The following is a 24,386-nucleotide window of genomic DNA, read 5'->3' as shown; positions in this document are numbered from 1 at the left end:
GTCACTTTGTCAGTCTGTTCCATAACGTGGCAGTAAGCGTGAGCCACCCTTTGCATGTGATTTAACTCGGCCAGCAGACAGAGGAAGCCTTCATCCTTGCCCATCCACCCTTGCTCCCAACTTCTATTAATTCCACCTATTACAGTAGGTGTGGGAGCTCATCACACTTCCGGTTTATGTTGACTTTACGGACACATAAAATCCTTGGGTCTTTTTCTGAGGAGCTGCTCTTATTCCAAGGATTTCTTATTCCGTGGTTTTATGAGTGAATTTTAATTTTATCATAAATGCTACTTGATCAAAGAATTCTGCTTGGAGACTGCTTTGATTTGGCGTGTATGATTTATGGGTCCAGACCCTGTAGGTAAATAGGATAAACCAAATAAAGATGATTCCCATGGTATTTAAAATCCAATTATCTATCTGTCTCCTCCACCAGACTATTAGCTATATTAAGCTCAAGTCTGAGTCCTGATCGTCTATTTAACTTTTGGCCAAAAGTGTGCACCGAATACATGCTAAACTGCTAACCTCTATACAGTGAAGTATTGGTTTCTTTCCTTTGTTTTTACCAACCATGCACAAGACAACCTGATAGATTTGTGAACCCTGCATCAATCTCTTCATAACGCAGTATTTCAAATGATGCAGTGCCAAGGAACACATCTGGTTTACAACCAACGTTTCATTTCGATGCAATCTTGGAGCTGCCCGGAGGATGTAATACATATCATCGATAACACATTTCCAAATGAATTCAGCATGTATATTTAGATGTACATAAACTAATGATATTAACTATGTAAAATGCATGGAATTTTTACATGGAGAAATTTCAAAACGTCTTTCGTGCTATAACCTAATTAAAATACTGATCAACAGTGTTCTTGCCTCGTTACACAAACAACTCAAGGAATGGCAACTGCTTTTATGATCATTTATTAGTATCAATGGGAAAACATGATTTCCATTCAAACAGATACCTTGAAATGAAGTGAGCATACTGTCAAGAGATACGGTTATCAATCTTTCCTTCCCCATATTCTTCAAGTCTCCCACTTCCCCACCCTTGGAGGCAACTGGGGCGGGGCGGGGGGGGGGGGGTGTGGACAGGGGAAAAGAGCTTTAAAGTTCCTCCTTCCAGGTAAACCCAGTATTCTTCCTCCCCAGAGTCACCGTAGATGCACAAAAACAGAGTAGCTAAGAGCAAAGACTTTGGACATTACCTGTCAGAGGTTCAGACCATTTCCTTCCACCTACATGGGTAAGTTATTTAATCAAATTAGCCTTAGTTTCCTCATGTATAAGTTGGTGATTACCCAACTTCCAGGACCAACATAAAAATGTACTGGGCCTAAATTACAGAGTCTAGCACAGTGCTCAGTATGGAAAGCACTCTCAGAGCCCTCAACCCCAAGCTCCCAACCACAAAACAAAACAAAACAAAACAAACAAAACAAAACAAAACATCCACTGTGGTTCACAGACTTGGACAGGAGAATCTGGAGTACAGGAGAAAATACCAGATTGCTGGGACCCTCTGGCAGTGCTGGGATGAGAGGCAAGAGTGCTGTATTCACACTCACACTTCACATGAAAAAGGAGGCCAAGGTCCCAGCAAGTGCGCAGATACTGTTGGGGAGGCCTGAGCCTGGGCCAGTCTGGCAAGCAGGGCTAGATCAATGTTACATGACAGCATTCAAGTAATGGAAACATTATCAGGATCTCTATTTGAAGGATTTACAATCAACAGAAAAAATCAGCAATAAGTAAATATGTGGTGCATTCTACCTTTAAATCAGAATGCTGTCTATCAAACTCGGGGAGGTAGATTAGTAAACAAAGACAGAAAATGCAATTACAGACTTCTGTAAAGACTCACAAACTAACAAAGCTGGAAGGGACTTTCAATTTCATTTCAAGGGAATGGTTTAATTTTACCATAAAGAAACAAAGTGTCCAGAGAGAATATGACTAGACCAAGGACACAGATTACTGCAGAAGCAGGATTTAAGGCTGGGTCTCCTGATTCTGAGTGAGTTAAAGGTCTAATTCTCATACATTATTCTCCAGACAGTGATATCACATCGACAGGGAAGCTTCACATAGAAACCATAAGAACAAAGAGAGAATCATTTGAGGGAAGCTCATAATTTAGAAAGAAATGTCTGGATTGTTGTTCATTAATTTTGCTTCAACTAAGAGATTAAAATTAGTAATCATTTCACACATCTATATGCCACCTGGAGTTGTGGCATGACTAGAGATATATTTAGGCAACTGAAATACTGAATGGTAAGGAACATCAGGTGAATTTTTTAACTAAAAGCTTGTCTTAAACCGAATGTCACTATAAAAAAATTCAGTAATACAGAATATTCTATAATAAGGAACATTTCTTCCTGAACGAATCAACCCTGATGATTTCATGGAAACTTCAGATGATATATTATGAGGCAATGTGAATGAGAGAGAGAAATCTCATTCAGGTCAACAGTACACATGACGTGAACAGTACAGATGAATCCGGTTTGTTTGGATCCCACATCTGAGAATGGTCAAGGAGCTTACAGAGGGGGCCTGACAGCCATCATGGAACTGTTCTCTTGGTGTGTGCTATTCTGCCCCTCCTTGCCTCATTAAGAATTTGCCATTACCCTCTCCTTTATGTGCAATCAATTGTTCCTCTCCACACACTTCCTTTTCCCTTGCCTCAAACATACCTAAATCTTTCCAATCTAAAGACTTTCTTCTTCCTTGATCCTGAGTCCACCTCATGACCAGCCTTCTCTCTCCTACTTACCACATTCTAATTTAATTATGCAAATCTCTACTGTCTCTATTTCCATCCCTCTCCCTCACACATACACTGAGAGCACTATTGTTCTTGCCCCATTATTACAAACTATTTTCCTGTACCACCAATAACTAAAATTCTAACTTCTATACCTAATAGCTTATATTTAGTTCTAATTCTGTTGGAACTCTTCATTTTGTAGCTATTCATTCTTTATGGAAACTCTCTCTTCTTTAAAATTATGCATTGGTGGGGCAGCTGGGTGGCTCCGTCAGTTAAGCCTCTGACTTCAACTAAGGTCATGATCTCACAGTTTATGAGTTTGAGCCCTGCATCAGGCTCTGTGCTAACAGTGCGGGGCCTGGAGCCTGCTTCAGATTCTATCTCCCTCTTTTCTGACCCCTCCCTCCTTCTCGCTCTCTCTCAAAACTAATAAACATTTGGGGTGCCTGGGTGGCTCAGTCAGTTGGGCATCCGACTTCGGCTCAGGTCATGATCTTTCAGTTCACAAGTTCAAGCCCCACGTTGGACTCTGTGCTGACAGCTCAGAGACTGGACCCTGCTTTGGATTCTGTGTCTTTTTCTCTCTCTGCCCCTCCCCTGCTCGTGCTCTATCTCTCTCAGAAATAAATACATTTTAAAAAACTTTTAAATAGATAAACATTAAAAATAAATAAATAAATAAATAAATAAATAAATAAATAAATAAATAAAATTAGGCACTGGTTTTCTCCTGAAAAAATTTAAAGCAAAATCCCTCGCTTAAATATCTTGCATAAATTAAACAGATAAATTTGATGTTGAATTATCATAGCAGCGACCATTTCTACTTTGTGTTTCATTGCAAAAAAAAAATTCATCTTTATTAATCTCTCTTGCCATATACATATATCATATCTAGTCTTTTAAGCCCTTATCAAAAAAGAAACTACCATGAAATCATGTATCTGATAAAGACCTGCATGTAGGATATATATATATATATATATATATATATATATATATACACCTATAATTCAATAATGAAGAATCAAATAACTCAATTAAAATATGGGAAAAGGATCTGAATGGCATTTTTCCAAAGATGTAGCCAATAAGCATATAAAAAATGCTTAATATCGACATCATTAATCATTAGGGAGGTACAATTCAAAACCACAGAGGTACTACTCATACCCAATAAAGATGGCTATATTCAAAAGGCACATAACAACAAATGTGAACAAAAATATGGAGAAATTAGAACACTCACACACTGCTGGTGGGAATATAAAATGATGTAGTCACTTTGAAAAATAGCCTGTCAGTTCCTCAAGAAATAAAATGCAGACCTACCATATGACCCAGCAATTCCAGTCCTAATTATATATGATGAAAATGAAAATAATGTCCACACAAAAACTTGGGCATGTGTGTTCATAGCAGTATTATTTAAACAAAAGGTGGAAACAACCCATGTCCATCAACTGATAAATGGATAATTTATATCCTTATCTATATCTATCCATATATATATATATATATATATATATATATATACAGTCTATATTCAGACATAGTATATCTATTCAATGGAATATTATTTGGAAGGATTTGGAATAATGAAAATGAGTACTGAGGCTGCTTACAACATGGATAAACCTTGAAAGCATTATGTGAAGCGAAAGAAGCCAGTTACAAAAGATCATATATTAGACGGTGCCATTTATATGAAATGTCTAGAATAGGCAAATTCATGAACACAGAAAGTAGATCAGTGCTTGCAGATGGCTAATGACGAGTTAGGAAAGGGAAGGAATGGGGAATGACTGCTAATGGGTATGGGGTTTCTTTTGGTGGTGATGAAAGTCTTCTATTGGTTGTGGTGATGGCTGCACATCTCTGAATATACCAAAAGATACTGAATTCTGTATTTTAAATGAGTGTATGCATGACATATGAATTCTATTTCAACACAGCTGTTATATATGTTTTTAAATAACATGAAAACCAGAATGGGCAGGAATGGCCTCCAGCAGCACACATTACTCTTAGTTTTAAACATTAAGGAGTAAGAATTATTGTTTTTTAATTTGTATATCCCCCCAAAAAATTGATCCAAAGTTTACATCAATTGGATGCCACAGATAACAGAAAAAAGTGTGATCTTATATGCTGATAATTACATCCTTCTGTCAAAAAGCAACTTTAAAAAACAGTTGGAACTGTTAAATATTATCAGAAAGATCTCTGCATATCAATTATATTCAAAGTCATTATTTTTACTGTAACTCCAGATTCCAAAGAGACGGTTTTATACCATCTGTTCTCAAATTGGAGCTTGCATCAGAATCACCTGGAGGGCTTGATAAAATGCAGACTGCTATATCCCAACCCCAGAATTTCTGATTCACTAAGATTAGGGTGGAGCCTCTAACAAAGTCACAGCTGATGCTCATTCTGCTAACCCAGGGACCACACTTTAAGAACCACACAGTATTCTATACTAGGGACACCTGGGTGGCTCAGTTGGTTAACTGTCAGAAGTCAGCTCAGATCATGATCTCGCAGTTTGTGGGTTTGAGCCCCATGTCAGGCTCTAAACTGACAGCTCAGAGCCTGCAGCCTGCTTCCAATTCTGTGTCTCCCTCTCTCTCTGACCCTCCCTGCTCTCATTCTCTCTCCCTTTCTCTCAAAAATAAATGGACATTAAAAATTTTTTTTTAAAAAAAAGAACCACTCGGTATTCTATTCAGTTTACCTTGGTTTTATTAATGATTAATTTATCCTGATAACCTCAAAGAGAGCTATATTCAAAAATCCAACCTGTGCCATGAGCCATATGGTAGATTAGAACTGCCACAGTACAAGGACTGCTTGATTGTAGAAAGCTATTGCACAAGACCGTAGTATACCCAAAGGTATACTACATTACCCAATGGTACCCAATGGTACCCAACTCTTAGCTTGAAATACATAGCGAGACCTAGGCCAGGGTAGCAGGTACAGAATTGGAATGTCACAAAGAAAGGCACAGGTAAATCAGACTATTGCCACAGAATAGGAAGAGGAATCAATAAAGTTTTGCTCCTGGAGGCAATGAGATGACAGCCACTAGGGCATCAACGCATCCTAACTGGCCTTCAGTTCCTGAACCACATTCTCAATTTTATGTGGCCCAATGGTACAGCTGTCCTGTGTTCCCCTGACACTTTCTTGTACTGCTGTTTCTACAGTACAGAAAGCTTGACTGTGTGCCTGAGATACATGTCCTCATTATTCTAAAGTTATTCCTACAATAACCTGTCCCTACTTAAGATAGACTTGAGTGGGTAGCTTCTTGAAAGTCCAATGAACAAATTTCCAAAAAGATTTTAACAAGATAGGGTTGATGGGATAGCTCTAACAAGATGATGCTTGATATAGATATGTGCTCATTATGGAATTCGAGCTCATATTTGATATCCACATGATAAAATTGACAAAAACAAGACAAAAATGATTCCTCTTGTACTTACAGGAATATACAGCCAAAAAAAAAAAAAAAAAAAAAGAAGAAGAAGGTAACAGTCTCATACTGTGCTAGGTCAAACCAAACCTGGTTTTTGTGTTAATGTCATATTTTCAACAGAATCAAAGACAAACTAAGGCATGTCCAGACTAGAGTAGGAGGGTCTAGAAATCATGTAACTAAATCAAGGTTAAAAGAACCAACAGGTTTAATTTGGGAAACTTTCAAGAAAGGGAGACGAGTGGAAGAAGATAACTCTTACCTAATAATTTTAGAGCTCTCCCAAGTAATACCAACTACAAGAAAGAAAATAAGATTCTACAGTCTAAATTTCGAAAACCCAGATTATTGTATCTTCCTCTTAAATATCTCCAGTATAGATCAGAATAGAGAACACTGCGTGCCATGCAGTAAATGCTCAATAAAGATTTATTGAATGAATCAGCCCAATAAAGAATTTGTGGTACTGGGGTGCCTGGGTGGCTCAGTCGGCTGAGCGTCCGACTTCGGCTTAGGTCATGATCTCACTGTTTGTGGGTTTGAGCCCCACATTGTGGTCTGTGCTGACAGCTCGGAGCCTGGAGCCTGCTTCTGATTCTGTGTCTCCCTCTCTCTGCCCCTCCCCCACTCATGCTCTGACTCCCTCACTCTCAAAAATGAATGTTTAAAAAAATTGAAAAAAAAAAAGAATTTGTGGTACTGAAATTAAGTAATCTGTTTGAATTACTGCTTCCCCAAAATACTTGATTGTGGTCCCCCCCCCCCACCTTTCCTCATCATACCTGTTAACATATACTATGAAATCAGTAGTCTTTAGAAGACATTTAGGAAAATGTTCTTTTAGAAATAGTATATGTAGAGTTTGCCAAAATAAAAAATTTTAAAAAGTGGTAACTAAAGTAGTAGCCTTAGATCCAATGTAAAAGAAACCTTGTAACAGTTAGAGAAGCTCAAGACCATATGAAAGTCTGAGAACTCATAGGAAGGGTTTTGAGGAAAGGCTGGGTTGCTACTTGTAGGAATTTCTATAGATGGGATTCATGGTTTGGGTAATTAATCAAACTGGATGAGGAGTTCCCAGATTCTTAAATCTATAGAAGCACAAATTTGAAAATTAAAATTGGACTTTTGGGCTGAACACTTCTGATTTTATCAATCAGGGACAGTAATTACTGTTTATTATTACCTTCATCTCATAAAAGAAAGAGCACTTAAAATTTTTTTTAAGGTTTATTTATTTTTGAAGGAGAGAAAGACAGATTGTGAGTGGGGGAGGGGCAGAGAGAGAGGGAGACACAGAATCTGAATATCATGGCCTGAGCCAAAGTCAGACACTTAACTGACTGAGCCACCCAGGCACCCCAAGAAAGACCATTTTAATACCAAGTAATCATGCTTTATTATTTCAGACTAAAGAAAGAAATTGAGCAAAATCAATTTTTTTGCTTTTTGCTTTTTTTGCTTTTTGAAGGAGAGAAAGACAGATTGTGAGTGGGGGAGGGGCAGAGAGAGAGGGAGACACAGAATCTGATATCATGGCCTGAGCCAAAGTCGGACACTTAACTGACTGAGCCACCCAGGCGCCCCAAGAAAGACCATTTTAATACCAAGTAATCATGCTTTATTATTTCAGACTAAAGAAAGAAATTGAGCAAAATCAGACCAATATTTTTTTCTCTTTTATGTTTTAACAGGATGCTTTGCTGTTGACTGGCTCTTGTCCATGAAGCTCAACTTTGTAACCAATGCCCTCTGTGACCTCACAGCTTCCTTCTAGATAATATTCTATGACTTTGGGCACATATCCTGTGAATGTCAGCCAATAATTTATAACGATGAGGAGACAAGATTACAAGACAGAGCAGAAGATGACAGAACATGGATCTGAGGAAATTTCTCCATAAGTACAGAGGTTAAAAATCAACAGTACAGAATAGGAACAGGGCTGTTTTATTTTCTTAGATACCAGGAGAGCTCTCACCTTAGCTCAAGTGAGCCAGACCTCTAATCCAGTGCTGAAAATATATCCACCAAACTCTTCAGCGCCCAGTGACAAATGTCTGCATAATTTAGACCCAGACTAACCTTATGGCAGTCAAATCACATCATCTCCATTCTCATGGAAGATCTTTTTTTCTTTAATCCAAATCTTCCCACCGGTAAGATATACATACACTCCCCATTACAATGCCTGGGCTGGGAAATCAGACTGAGTGGTCTGGTGAATGTTCAGCCACTCATGAGTGCAAAGCACCTGCTGAGTACCAGGTGCCAACAACATGTGGGATGACCTCATCCCTGTCCCAGTAGGTGGCTGTCAAGACACATTCTAACTAGGAAGCTGAAATTTCCTGTATCTCATCACACATTTTCTGTTAACAGCTATAACTCAATGCTGACCTTCAATCGATCACATTTACAACCTGCCAAATGTAATAAGCATTTTATACGTCTGTTTTATTCTCCAAACACCAAACTTGAAAAAAACATGGAAGGATATCAAGAGAATTCTCACTTCAAGAAAATTACTTTCTCTTACTCAGTTTATAAGAACTTAAAAGTAATAAACATAATGAATGCTCTCACCATGCAAGAAAATTAATAGATGCCTTTTAAATCTTTTCATACGATCATCTTTACAGTCACTTCAAATACCAAGCTAGTTTTCCACTAAAACACTAAAAAGAAAAAAAAAGAGAGAGAGAGACAGAGAGAGAGAGAGAGAGATAAGCCAGAAAAACAGACTCTTAACTATAGAGAATAAACTGGGGGGTTGCTGGAAGGGCGGTGGGAAGGGGGGAGCCGCTAACCGGGCGAGGGGCATTAAGGGGGGCACTTGTGATGAGCTCTGGGTGTTATACATAAGTGATGAATCACTAAATTCTACTCCTGAAACTAATATTACACTATATGCTAACTAACTAGAATTTGAATAAAAACTTGAAAAACATTTTAAAAAAATGCTAAAAAGAATATTATAGATTGAAAGGATCATCAAAATTTCAGTGAGCCTGATTCTAGGCAATTTCTGTATCTGAATGCAACTGTACAGTATTCTGAAAACCTCAGGGAAAATGTCTAAGTGAAAATGCCCCCCAGGACACCACTTAGTTTGAATTTCAACTTTGTCTGTCATACTCATGAAAGCACTTTGTATCAGTAATCTAAAACCAAAGAGTAGTTAACCTAATCTAATTTTTTTGTCAAATGTTGGAGTAAAACCAATTTTCAATTACAGCGGGGATCTATGAAGCCAGTGTGCATCAAGCTGCAAACCATCTGGAACAATAACAGCCCTCCTACATGAAATTTATCAGTCAGAAAAGATGGTAAATGTCGCCAAACCTGAGCTTTCCACCACAAGCTCCCAGCTGCAACAGGGAGACCTGGTGTACCTGGCTCTTTCGGGAGAGGTCGCTCTGTCTCTGCTGCCGTGGCTGGGCTGCTCTGAATACTGATTTAGCACTGAAGTTATAAATTCAAGCCCCATTCTATCTAAGCAGACCCAGCTAAAAGGAAGATTTTCACTTGAGTTCAACTTGGTATCTATAATTAATAGTTTGAACTCACCAAATATCACTTATGTGACCTTTATAAATGTGAATGTGAGAACATTGGACTTTCCAAATTCTGAGGAATCAAAACACACCAAAAGGCTCAGGCCTACTTATTATGAAATACAAATATTCATATTACTTGGGAGTAGCATTAACAAACAGCATTGAGCAATGAACTGATTTTGCCCATAACAAAATAGGAGTTTGCTGAAACACCAGTAGGAAAACTTTAATACTATCTGATAAAGAAAAAAATTATTGGAAAAAAAAAGAAAGAAAGGCATGAGGGTTAAACGTGACTAAAACCAAATAGCAAAAGAGAAGTAATTATAACCCTGTAGAGAGGCTTTCTGGACAACACATGGTAATGATACATCCAAGGAAGAAGGATAGATTAGCCACACCTCCTTACACAGGCAGGGGCTTGCCTAGGTCAAATAAAAGAAGAATTACTATAAGCTTGTAAGGCCATTTTAACCCAATGTAGGCAATAAAGTCACTTCTAAGCTTTCTTAATTACTGACTCTATAACCCATAGTGTCAAATGAAGGTGGCAGATGTCCATGAATGATTTCTTCTGTGATCTGGATCATGTACCATTGAGAAGTAATACCTTGGATTGGAGCCGGTTTGAAATAATTCTGCTCCACCAGAAGTTCCAGACTTTTTCATTTTATAGTCCAATTAAATTAAAACACACACACACACACACACACACACAAAGATGGGAGAGGAGAGGGATCGATGTTGTGTTTCCAACTTTTATTTTGCCAAGTAAAGACATAAAGAGAAATAATCTAACTTCTCTCTATAATCAGTACCATAAAAGAAACTATATTTTATCACCAAAGGTGTATAAAGGTAATAGTCTTAGAATAAAGGTGATTTTTTTTTTTCCAAGGAAGAACTCATGGGAGTTTTATGGCAGTATTCTCTCTAAAACACATGTTAGCACTTGGACAGATGTTGTTTATATCTGGCCCCTTGTGAAAACCACACATAATATTAAACAACCAGTACAGAAGAGACATTTCACTGCTTAATGCATTTTTATGTTTATATATTGAAATTAGCCTTAAGTTTGTGGTGGTGAGAAATTTAAAAATAAATGTGAAATATAAGTTGGATAATTGATAATACACTCTCAATTTCCACAATTTATAAAAACGTTCATCGATCTCTATAAAACTCCTTAATGGAAGACAGAATATTTCTATTGATGAAATATCTTTTATATCACGCCCCTAATTATTCAGAAATATCAGGTTTGTTGAATCTTTTCAAATGGATGATAATGAGACACAGGCTATATTCATGAAAAAGGTTTTTCATTAACTTACTTTTTTTCTTTCATTATTACATCTTATTAATCATATCTGCTGAGTATATTAAGAATACAATATGAATTGCTTTCATAAAATCTGAAGATCACAGAGAGGTCTTTTTGAAATAGAAATAAGATCAAGACTCTGCTCCCAACACTCAATTCTTCCCATTACTGAATTTCACTGAATTTATGTTTTATATGAATTTTCACCTGTAATCTGGTCAGTGAGGGCAAAGTTTCCTATCTTATCACATCTAGAATATAATCCAGTCTTCCTCATGCTCAGCATGTCCCCCTGATACCTCTATCAGCTCAGTTCCTGGGACTCTCCCCTCTACTGCCTGTTTCTAGCAAACTAGTTTCCTTGATGTTTCCTCAAACACAACAGGGACATGTTACTCTTACAGCCTTTGCCCTTCCCGTTTCTCTGCCTGAAATGGTTTTCTGCTAGGACTTATATTGGTTATTCCCTCTCTGCTTAAATGTTGTCACCCTGTCCAAGAGGCTTTTCTTGACCAATTCCCCACTCCCCACCATCACTCTTTTTACTCTGCTTGGTTATCCTTCAAAATATTTGTCACTATCGAGTATTACAAAACATATTTGTTTATTCTGTTTATGTCTGTCTTCAGCACTAGAATATAAGCTTAATGACAGTAGGGACTTCTGTTGCGTTTATCATCCTATTCTATCCACAGCATTGAAAACTGCATCTTGTAGGCACTCAAAAATGTTTGTTGACTGAAGCCACGAATGAATATAAATGTAAGAAAATATTTTCTAATTTATATAAAAATAATGTACTGCTGGTCTAGATCAAATTAAACTCGACTAATCTATCTCTCTAACTGCACAGGTATTATTGTTAAGTTCCTGTGAAACTTGTAACAACAAAACTATTCTTTAAAAAAAGAACATAAAACCAAGTATAAATGAATACATCTGTTTTAGTGACTGTCCAATTGAGTTGAAAAATGTTTTTTCTTAACTACACTGCAATAGTTTTAAAATCAAGGTAAACTCTCTTCACAATCTTAAAAACAAATCAAAAATAAATCCAATAAGCAAACAAACAAAAAAAAGACAATGGGGGATATATACCAGGATGACACAGTCATTGAAAATTTTATACACCAATGGCAAAGGATGTTTAAGATTACAAAATTTAATTTTGATCATGCCAGAAAAACATACCTTAACCTACATAACTTTTAATAACTAAAAGTATTTCATAGACCATTCAGTGGCCTTTATCTTAATTATTCAAGTCCAAAAGGACTGGTGTTTCATAACTCTAGTCCTCAGGGTTGAAATGGACTGCCCAGTTTTATGTTAAATTTTCTATGGCCTAAGGAAATATTGCCATGATAATTCACTCTAGTTCTTTTACAAGAAAGTACATTATGATTCCCCTGGGAATGACGAAAAGACATTATTTCAAAGCATGTATATAGACCTGGATGATATTCAAAAGGAAAATCATATGGCCCATTATCAAGCCCTGAAGAGCACTTGGCTTTAGTGTAAACATATTTTCTCAATACTGACTGTGAATTGCTGATAATCAATCACCTGTTTCTAATGACTTGTGACCAACGGCAAGTTTGGGAAGGAGGCCTGGTCAAGGTCACAGGTATAGGCTTTGGCCAGAGAAGACAGTAGAACTAATTGGTCTCTGTGGGAAGTGAACCTGCAACCTCAAATTCCTTAACTTCACAGGATAACAAACTCCTCTAAGCTGGCCAAGATTTACCAATTTTCTTCAAAATGTGATTTGTGTCTAGTTGGCACTAATGTTTAAGAACAAACAAAAATATTCTGTTTAACTAATTATTTGGTTATTCAAGGAGAAAGGATTTGAAGTTGATATATGCAAAAAAGTATCCAGGTTTCCTATAAATGTTTAATTTTTAAAAAGCCATTTCTGAAGGCACACAGCTCAAAGCCAAACATGATCAGGAATACTAAAATATAATGTGTTTACTTAAAGTGTCAAGCCAAAATCAAAATAGGATTAATCACATTAATAATGAAGAGATTTCTTTTAAATTTTTAAAATTTTTATTTTAGAGACAGAGAGTGTGTGAGCAGGGGAGAGGGGCAGAGGAACACAGAGAGACTCTCAAACAGGCTCCATGCTCAGCACAGAGACTGACATCGGGCTTGATCCCACGACCCTGGGCTCATGACCTAAGCCGAAATCAAGAGTCAGCTGCTCAACCGACTGAACCACCCAGGCACCCCAATAATGGAATTTCTATTTGAAAAGGTATATTATGAATAGAAAGAGATACCGAAATTATTCAGAATTTGGTAAACTGACTTCCATCCAATTGTGATTTCAGAAATATATTTTTATCCCTCTTGAATTTTCATTTTGGCTCTTCTATTCTCTCTTCTCATTCTCTCCTACTTCATTTGCTCTTTATTCTCTACTAAACTCAAATTACTCTTCTGTATTCTGGATCTACTTTTTTACAAGCTGAACATCCCCACTTACATGAGGATTCCTAAATTTTAGGCTCTAAAACATACTCTCTCTTTCCAGCATCTTAACATAATAGTTATTCATTCAATGCACTTACCATCCTGGGAAATACAGTATCTCACCACCTAAGCTTTTCCTATCACTCAGAAAGCCCTGTCTTTTTTTCAATTAGAAATATTAGCTTTATATTTATGTCTAACCTTTTCTCTCTCTCTTCCAATAATAAACTGTTGACAATTCTGACTTTTACCATTTACTATACAACTCGGGGTAAAAACTTCCCTTTGCAGTCTTTCTACTTATCCACATTTTTCCCACTGTGGGTTTTGATCCCTTCAAAAAGAGAAGATTCACGTATCTATTTCCCTCTGCCTTTACTGCCCCTGAGAGGCTGCCATTTAACAGTGTAGGAAAAGTGGTTCACGGAATAGCAGTTAAGGCAACCTTTGAGAAAAGACTGATTTTTCCTCTGTCCTTAATATAGATAGAATGCCTCTGTCTCTCCAGAATCTTTTTTTCTTTCCTCCTAAATGCAGGTACCAAAGAATGGTACCGAGTGATTCTCTTCATTTATTCTTTAATTGTTTTTTTTTTTAATGTTTATTTATTTTTGAGAGAGACAGAGACAGAGCTTGAGCAGGGGAGGGGCAGAGAGAGAGGGAGACACAGAATCCGAAGCAGCTCCAGGCTCTGAGCTGTCAGCACAGAGCCCGACGTGGGGCTTGAACTCACGGACCATGAGAACATGATCAACCGACTGAGTCACCCAGGCACCCCTTTTCTTCATTTATTCTTTATTATTTTTTTTTTTTATTTTTTTTTTTCAACGTTTTTTATTTTTTTTTTATTTTTGGGACAGAGAGAGACAGAGCATGAACGGGGGAGGGGCAGAGAGAGAGGGAGACACAGAATCGGAAACAGGCTCCAGGCTCCGAGCCATCAGCCCAGAGCCTGACGCGGGGCTCGAACTCACAGACCGCGAGATCGTGACCTGGCTGAAGTCGGACGCTTAACCGACTGCGCCACCCAGGCGCCCCTCTTCATTTATTCTTTAAAGAAGAACTTAAATTAAAACATTATAATGCAAATAATCTGCCAAAGAAAAGCATATACACTTCTAATTTTGCATCTTTCTCATTTCTAGGATTCTAACACACTATTACTTTTGGATAAAGAAGGTAAATCAAATTAATTTTCATCTCCTACCAGAGTTTTATTGAACTTACCAACCTTCATAATAGTGTTTTACACTATAAACATATCCAATGAAGATCATTTACCACTTCTAAATTTAGTCAATACATCAGTAACTCACACAACCCAGACTTTGCTATATTTTCAATCTATGAGCATCCATGATGGAATGTTTGTTGACTTTTGATAAAATCCTATTAATCAGCTGTAAGTAAATATTTCCTTGACAATTAGCACATTTTCAATGTTTATGGGGGATTTTAGCATACATGACAGCTAATTTTCTAAAGTAAAAAAAGAGATGAATTGATAAGATATTTTCTCAGAAACATATATTTTCTCCATAGCCTTGATGTCTGTAATCCAGGGAGCTACAACAGCATAGGGCCTCACCAGGTGCCCTGGATGACACAGTACCTTGTGACCCAGCAGTATTTGAATAATTTTCCTCATGACAGAAGTATTTACAATAGTAAAAAGTGAAAATTAGAAAACACACAAAGGTCCAATCCAGATGAATGAAATAAATAACATTACTACCATACAATGTCACTCAGCCTTTACATGTGATGATGTCATTCTATCTCCATCAGAGAGATGACCCTAGAATTATACATTGAAAACAGAAGATGGCAAAATATCACGCATGGTTTGAGTTGTTTTGCAAAAATATGTGAGTATATATAGAAAAGAAGATACCTCAGCATTTTTAACAGTGGCTTTCTAGGTATGGTAGGGTTTTGGTCATTTTTTATTTCTGCTTTATACTTTTCCATAGTGTTTGACTGTTTGTAATCAGTATACTGATTTATTTTTAGGAGTAAATGTAAGAGATGTACAGCATTCCTGAAAAATAAGCCATCTCTTCCCATGCAGGAAAAACACATATCCATTTTATTTCCCCAAACACCCTGGCCATACCTTTCAGAAAACTTACCACATTAAATCAGTTATTTGATTATTCTGTCTTGTTGGCTAAGAGATGAGCTCCTATAAGAGGAGTCGTTACTTTTTACTAAGACTGCATCTCTGTATTCAGCACGGGGCATGGCACGTTACTAATGCTCAATGGATTTTGAGTGGCTAGTTGGCTTTTTTACTTTCATTCATCCAGTGTCTTCTTTCTCCCATACATGGCTCTGGTTCAATTACCTTCACCTCTGCCAGGTGCCACAGTCTTTAAGATACTGTGAACAAAAGCTGAAATGTGCTCAGGCATCACGACAAAAACCAACTTGGGGTCAAAAAGATGGCATTTTGCAAAATCAGTTAAGACATACTAGGATCTCTCTCTCTGAATACTGGTTAACATATGTAACCATAACACTAATATAATGGGAGCTAAGGGAGCAGTAGAGCCAGGGGGAGTCGAAAGTACTTGATTTAGTAATGGAGGGTCTCTATGAGATGGACAATTGAAGAGCCATGTTGGTTGAATTATAGCAAAGAGCTGATACCTCTCTGTTGTGCCTGTTTTGTATCAAGAGGAAAACCTGACAATTCCTACCCTGTAACATGACTAGTGGAACTAAGATTTACATTGTGTAGTTTAGGTAGTTCATCTTACATAATTTTGGAGATTCACCTAAGTTTCTAAGAACAACAACCTTTTCACCTCCTCTAGGAAATTAGGGGGCTCATCTACTGCCTCCACATTCTACCCTCAATACTATTCTAATCCCTGATAGTGTTTCCAGGTGTAGAGATACACTTCCTTCCAGGAGAGGCTCCAGATGTCTATATTTGAGGAAATAAGGGGAAAAATTCTGGTTGCAAATGGGAACTAGGGCACTCACCTCGAAACTACACACACACATAGCAAGGGTATTGCTTTACTCAGATAGTGTTGGTTTTTATATGGATAGTTCAGCAGCTAGGAGTACCAACTAGCTGCCTGAATTCATATCCTAATTCTGCTATTTAGTGGCTGTAGCATACTGGGCACCTTTCACTTAACTTTCAGTACCTATATTTTCTACTTGTGGAAACGCAAATAGCTACTACATCTCTAATAAGGTTGTGTGAGGAGTATGTGGGTCAATATCCAAACAGTCTCTAAAAAAGGGCCTGGCACATGGCAAATGCCATGTAAATGTTCACTTTTGATAATATTTACTTAGCTTTCATGTCATAAAAATTTTGTTTTGAAATGAATGTTTTAAAATGTTATATATATGCCCATATAATTATATATACACATATATTATATATATATATATATATATATATATATATATATATATATAATATTAATCTTATAAAAACATAAAAAAAACAGGTTGAAGATGATTATCAGGGAAGAAGCACAGAAAGTCCTTTCAAATACCCCTCGGTATCACACCATTCCCCTCTTTGTGCTATAGACATAGGAGGACTCTTTTTCAATTCTCTGTGCCTCTTCATGTCTCCTGTTAATTACCACTGCTACCAGAAACAATTCTTTCCCTCAGATCATAGCCTGGAACCTGTTGCCTATCGTCTGTCACATGTCCATGGATGTCTGTAATTGATTTTGTACATCCCTTTGTCTCTATCTCAACCAACATCAACTCAATCATTGCCTCCCCCTGGAAGTTATTTACTGAACAGGAAGATTCATGAAACATCTGTTGTATGTTACCATGTAATTCTTATAATCAATTCCTACTACTCTCCTCACCTGACTGGCACTGCATAGTTTCCTAGAAACTTGGGTATTTCCTAGATTGTATTTCTTTTTGAGATTCTATATGAAAGGGCCAAATTATTGAATATATATATTTTTTCAAATGTCATACCCATAAGTCCTAGAGCAAGGAAGTTTCTTTTAATATGTAAAAAGGTAATTTTCTTATGCTACATATTTAAAAGCTGGGAGGATTGCTTGGATAGTGGTTAACATGAACATATATTTTCTAAATTCTTAGGTTGTGTGCAGGGATCACAATTAGGCACCCCCGTCCATTAAGCCTCAGAGTTAATTTTAAAATCAACACACGGATATAATTAGATATGTACAGTGTCAAGGTAGGCAGACCAAACTGTTCGCAGACTGAGGTGGGTTTTGACTATAAACTCTGCTAACATTATAAAGGTAGCTGAACAGAGGGGAGTCTGACAGAAGCGGAATTCAAAAGAGGCACAGAGATGAAGACTGGCGTCTTACTCTAATTCCCGGCCATGAAGAAGCTGCCCTGAGAAACAGATGGAGGCGTCTGGCAGAGACAGCCTTACTGACAGACATATCCCGCCAGGTGTACTCTATCCTGAGTCCCTCGAACACTGGAAGCATCTAACTCCCCTTGCTCTGATTATGCGGTCATCGTCCAAGCCTCCGACTTAAGATTCCCATGTCATTTTCCACAGTTACAGGATGGACTGGTCAGGCCAAATCAAGCATCCGTAAAAGTTATGTATCTTCTTTTAAAGTAATAATCTGTGAAACAAGTTTCTTTTCCAACGTCAGTCAGTATTTTCATGTCTTGGTTTCTAGATTTCGATGAAGAGAGCCAGACCGTGGGCTACAATAATTTCACTAAACGAATGTAATTAATGCCTAACTCCACACTGTTGTATGATGGGGTGACACTGGCAAAAGAGATGAAGAAGTCCCTGTAGGGAAATCTAATGTGGAACGTTCTGTGTAGCCAGAATTAAGGGTACTGTTGGATGAAAATATCCAAGAATTATTTCTATAAAATTTGTACCTTTGACATGGGAAGAATTCTAACAAATTTCAGATACACGAATTCTGTAAGATATCCCCACAACCAAAAGAAATGTTTTAGGATCAAAATATTAATTCACCATTGAATTACCTATTCTGCATTTTTCACTCATTTGTACCTCATAAGTGTGTAGAGCAGCTACTAAATTCTAAGAGGTGTGCTAGACAGTTGGGCTGGAAACACAACATACATTCTCTTTGTCTGGGCTGGAAACACACATACATTCAATGTGTTTTGTATGGCCTAACATCACATTGAAGAGATGGCCTCTGACCAAGCCATTACATCACATCAAGTCAACTGTTAACTGAGGTACACACCAAGGACAGGTTCAAGTGTTTGCCCTGTCCTGATTCTGTGAACCAGGCCACACCACACCTATCTTGAGATATGACAGTCACAGCTGTGTTTTAATCGCCTCCACCTTCTCCTCTTTCCCCTGTTCTCCTTTCTGTCCTCTCCCCTTCATCTTTCTCTTTCTTGTTTGGCATGCAGCCTGCTTTTTGAAGATTCACCTCCAACACAATCATTTGTCAGGAGTATAATTTCCTTAAATAAATATGTCCTTAATATTTTCCAGGGGTTTGAAGGGCTTCACACATTCTACAGAATTTTTTTCCTTTTTTAAAAAAAGTTTTTTTAATGTTTATTTTATTTTTGAGAGAGAGAGACAGAGACAGAGACAGAGACAGAGACAGAGACAGAGTGTGAGCAGGGGAGGAGCAGAGAGAGAGGGAAACATAGAATTTGAAGCAGGCTCCAGGCTCTAAGCTGTCAGCACAGAGCCCAATGCGGCGCTCGAACTCACGAACTATGAGATCATGACCTGAGCCGAAGTCGGACGCTTAACCGACTGAACCACCCAGGCGCCCCTAATTCATTTTTTTTTTAAACTGAGATCTTTAGCACCCAGTAAAAATCCAAAGACATATTCTAGGGAGTCCATAAAAATTGGGTCCTTCAGAAACACTACTCTCAACCTAAACAACCAATTCTACCCTTTGCCCTGAAGAAATTGCTCACCTAATAAAAATAAATACATGGAGCTAAATTGCAGAAACCAGTCTGTAATGTAATGCTATTTATATTCCTGGCACAAACTGAAGACAACGATGAAATGGACTCCTATGAAAATGGACAGGATTACCAGGTTCTTCTTACATTCACATATTGAATACTGTATAATATCTGTATTACATAATCTGTATTTTTATATATTATACAATCTGTATCTGTATTATATAATATTATATAATCTGTTTCTGTATTATTATAATATCTGTATAATGTCACTTACTCAGCTCTTTATATTTAAAAAAAAAGAATCCAAAGTTCAAAAAACTGGCTTCCAATTCATCCCCGCTAGTATTGCTCTTTGTTGCCATAGAAAAGTTGTTGATTATACGCCAAAAAAAAAAAAAAAAAAAAAAAAAAAAAAAAATTGCACACTTCTTATTTTAAATTACAAACAGCACTGAAACATGAACTAGAAGTCAAAGATTATTCAGAATGCCAGTTATTTAGAGATGTGAATCCACGGGGGAATTTTCTCTTCCATAATGGAGTTCCATTCAGTTTAGTTTGGGTAGATACGTTGAACTAGGAGGCTTGAAGAAAAGCACTGATGAAAAAAGACCTATCCCACCCTTACAGCTGCCCTTACGGCCTGTTATTCCTGCTCCCAGGAACAGAACAGTAGCTAGGACCACTGAATGAGTATTTAATTCCTACTTAACTCTCCCCTAGGTATCGAGAAAGAAAGGTATGGTATGTTATTCGGATTCATAAAAGCATTGAACCCGTTCCAGAGTCTGTAGATACCACAATGCTGAAAGTCTTAAAATTTTAACTCTAGGTAGCTCTCCTTACCTTAACACAGGACAACAATCTCTGGAAACCAGATTTTTCAGTTTCTTTTTCTGCTCCGGTTCTGACAATAAAACTTTCTCACAAAATACTGCTTCATGCTATGCATGGATTTGGACTGTAGGTTAGAAAGTGATTCACTTACCATGATAAATTAGATACAGACATTGCAGCAATTTACAGAGGAGTCTTGTGGAACAGTCTTCTCTAGATTTCAGAATAGGGAACGAGTAGGTCAAGTAGACAAGACCACCGGGAATTCGCTGCTGGAATGATGCACTTCAAGTTTGAAATAACCTATAAAGAAAAGAAATAAAATGATATCTATAGTACCCAGTCTATATGACTTTTCACAAATGTATTTCACCCAGGTCAATAGTTTTGCCATGGTATAAGACACAGAAAAATACATTTTTCTTAAAATATAAGACATGTTATAAACCAAAGATAAAATTAAATCACCCATATGATAAGCTGAATGCTTTACCTTTAAATTAAGTTTAAAGATGAATACAGTGTTCATTCCCTGAAGGAGAGAACACAGGGAAAGAACAGAATGTGTTTTTAGAGGCACCAATTTTTTTCTCCATATGGTTAATCAGTTATGCTCTCTAAATTAGTTTTATATCCTTGTGATAAAAGGATCAAAACAAAGATCCTAATTGGCCACTGCACACATAAAAAAAAAAAAAAAAAAAAAAAAAAAAAACTCCCTGGCACAAATTATTATCATGTCCAAAACTGTAACAAAAAAATCATTCGCTACTACCTCGGAGAAAATATGAATTCATACTGAGTAACTTGTGGGAGGTAAGCCTATACGTATTTACCTAACATTTCCACACACTTTTTATGAGTATCTACTCTATACTGTATCCCATGATCTTGAACCAAAATTTTCATAGGGTACAATTAAATCCATGGTACTATATTAATTAAGCAGTTTAGTTCAGGTCATTAATCCAGTACTGTTCAATTAAACATTTAATGAGGATATACTATGTGCACGTATACTTCCTAGGTAGAGTTCAGGGATAGGGATGAACGACACATAAAGAAGGCATGTTTCTGCCTTCAAAGAATGTTTTATGTAAAAAATATGACTATAGGGGCATCTGGGTGACGTCGGTTAAGTGTCCAACTTCAGCTCAGGTCATGATCCCAGGGCTCATGAGTTCAAGACCAGCATCGGGCTCTGTGCTGACAGCTCAGAGCCTGGAGCCCACTTTGGATTCTGTGTCTCCCTTTCTCTCTGCCCCTCCTCTGCTTGTGCTCTTTCTCTCAAAAATAAATAAACATTAAAAAAATATGATTATAATAAACTGGAGTAAGTGTTCTAATAAAGATTTATACAGAGTATATGGGAACAAGAAGAGAAGCTTTCAGCCCCATCATCGGTATTTAGAAAAAAAAAAAAAACAACAACACCCAAACTCAGAGTGGCTTAGAAAAGACCATTGATATTTCTTTCTCCTATAGACAAATCTTGAGTCTTAAGAAGTCCAGGCAGTTACGGCAATTCCATAAACACCAGAGAAGGAGGCTTCCCTCTTGTCATTCTACCATTCTCAACCTGTGGTCCCCTTCATGTTCCAAGTGGCTGTGAGCTCCAGAGAGTACCGGTGTCCTGGTCAGCAAGAAGGAAGAAGGAAAGAGGGATGCTTCCTAAAATTTACACATGCCATTTCTGCTTGCATTTCATTGGCCAGAGCTTAGTCACTTGGCCACTCTTATTCTAAGGGAGATTGGCAAATGCAGCCATCATTCTGGGCAGCCACAAACCAAGGTCCCGATTACAAAATGGGGATAAAAGTGGGTACGGAGAAAACTAGCATTGTCTGCCATTATGTTTGTGACTCAATGACCTTTACCCACAATATTTTATGGTTCTGTACTTACTACAAAGTGACAAACAGGGGACAGAGGTGAAGTGTAATAAGTCCATTGTTTGTTGGTAATTTTAACATATTTTATATATAATTTTGAATATCAAACTTCCTCAGTTTTCTTAAATCCTTCATAGAACCAACAAACTATTTTGTGTGCCCTATTATTTATCAGACTCTAAGTACTAAGGATGCAAAAACTAATAAAATATGGTCTTTGCACATAAAGAATTCACTGTCTAACATAGATGCCATCATGTAAAAAAATAAAACAAAGCAAAATGCACTCTGAAAATTGCTGTGTATTTACAAGGGCGTATGAGAAGCTACAGGGGGATAGAGAAAGAATAATTCTAATGGAGTCTAATTTTAATAGACCCCAACTGCCAGTTAAGTAAGCAGCTATAAAATCTGTATCCTAAATTATCTTCTTACATGCCAAAAGAGGTTTTCAAGTCCACCCTGCCGTTGGTTAATTGTTAAAGCATATGGACTTACATCTATTAAGGACAGGGGAGCTCCAAATTCTGCTCCCAAAATTGGTAACTTCAAACTCTCAAGATCTGTATTATCTGATTCTTATCAAGATTCCGTTACCAAAAAAAAAAAAAAAATGTATGTAATATTGTCTGAGGTAATTCATTCTAGATAATCTAATTTTTTAAATGTTTATTTATTTATTTTTGAGAGACAGCAAGAACATGCTGTGGAACAGGGGCAGAGAGAGAGGGTAACAGGATCCCAAGCAGGCTCTGCACTGTCAGCACAAAGCCTGATGTGAAGCTCAAACTCAGTAACAGTGAGATCATGATCTGAACCAAAATCAAGAGTCGGATGCTTATCCAACTGAGCCACCCAAGTGCCCCTAGATAATCTTAGTTCTTACTTCTTAATTCTATTTTAGAGAGCCGTGTATCTGGATGTCATTATTTTAATATGTAACCAAATTACTTTCACTGAATTATACTTTGGGGTTTTGCCAAGAGTTTGCATTGAGGGGTATCATTAAAGATAATAATAAATAAACAAGCAAAATCTAGGCCTGTGAAATTAGCTATAAGGTTTAGTGGGATATTTGCCAACACAAAAATGTTGCCCTCATGTGCACTAAAAGCAAAAAATGTGTCAGATTTCAACACCAAGAAATTATTTTAAATTTCTTAATTGCTTTAATCCTACGGGGACATTACGCTTCTTTCTTTGCTTTAACTTATGGGAAGTTCTGCAACAAACTTGTCACTTTTCTTTAAGAATTATTCTTAGGCCTCAAGGTCTATATTTTTATCCAAACTTTTTTTTCCTTTTCTGGCAACTTTAATTTTTAATGTGTTTTTGATAAACACACATACATTATACAAACATATGCACATACTATATATATGTAAATACCTATAAAACCCTCCCTAAGTCTTATTTAGAGTGACAAAGAATATAATCAAAGACCACAATTCCAGATTTATTTGTTTATGCAAAATGTAGGAATAACATGTAAAGAAATTTGATCCCAGGATCTTTGATCAAACCATTTGAAACTGTTAGTTTTGTAGGTCAAAATGGCCAAATAGTGTCAGTATGACTTCATATAACTGAAGAGTTCACCAAGGAAGGCAGCCTCTTCCTGTTCCCTTCAACCTGACTCAACTTTGGACAGGCTTCCTCCTGACTCTAGACCGTTGACCTCTCTTTTCTTAGAGTGTTTACTACAGAAAACTTGCAATTGTAAATTCTTTCTCTGCCCCTTTGAGATGTGAATCTATCAGCCTCTTGCCAGTTGTACAACCCAGGAACGTCTTTCTCAAGGATGGGGAGCCATCCATTGGAAATGTAACCATCAAAGGAGATCATGCCTACCTCCCAGTCTCTGTGGGAGGACAGATGCCTCACTTCAATAAGCACCAGTTAGCCAACACTGATGGCCTAATCACACTGCACAACCTCCTCCTAACATCCTCCACTGCTTTTCTACTGGTTCACTCTAGCACTTAAAAACCCTGCTGTCTTCTGTTTCAGCAGAATTGAGTTCAGTCTCACTCTCCTATTCCAAAATTTTGAATTAAGTTTTCCTTGCCTGTGG

At 37.2% G+C, this 24,386-nt stretch overlaps 1 protein-coding gene across 2 annotated transcripts in view; it reads right to left on the bottom strand.

Moving 5' to 3' along the window:
• OXR1 (oxidation resistance 1) overlaps positions 1–20,609 on the bottom strand; it is a 362,974-nt gene extending 342,365 nt beyond the window's left edge. For both annotated transcript variants that reach the window (XM_042924407.1, XM_042924410.1), the window contains exon 1: positions 20,572–20,609. In XM_042924407.1, coding sequence (XP_042780341.1) covers positions 20,572–20,594 — 23 coding nt within the window. In that variant the 5' untranslated portion in view covers positions 20,595–20,609. The remainder of the gene's footprint in view (positions 1–20,571) is intronic.
• Positions 20,610–24,386: the final 3,777 nt, after the last annotated feature.

Source organism: Panthera leo, chromosome F2 (assembly GCF_018350215.1).
Source record: "Panthera leo isolate Ple1 chromosome F2, P.leo_Ple1_pat1.1, whole genome shotgun sequence".
Lineage (NCBI taxonomy): Eukaryota > Metazoa > Chordata > Mammalia > Carnivora > Felidae > Panthera > Panthera leo.
Note: the sequence above shows the minus strand (reverse complement) of the source record. Positions and strands in the feature narration are given on the sequence as shown.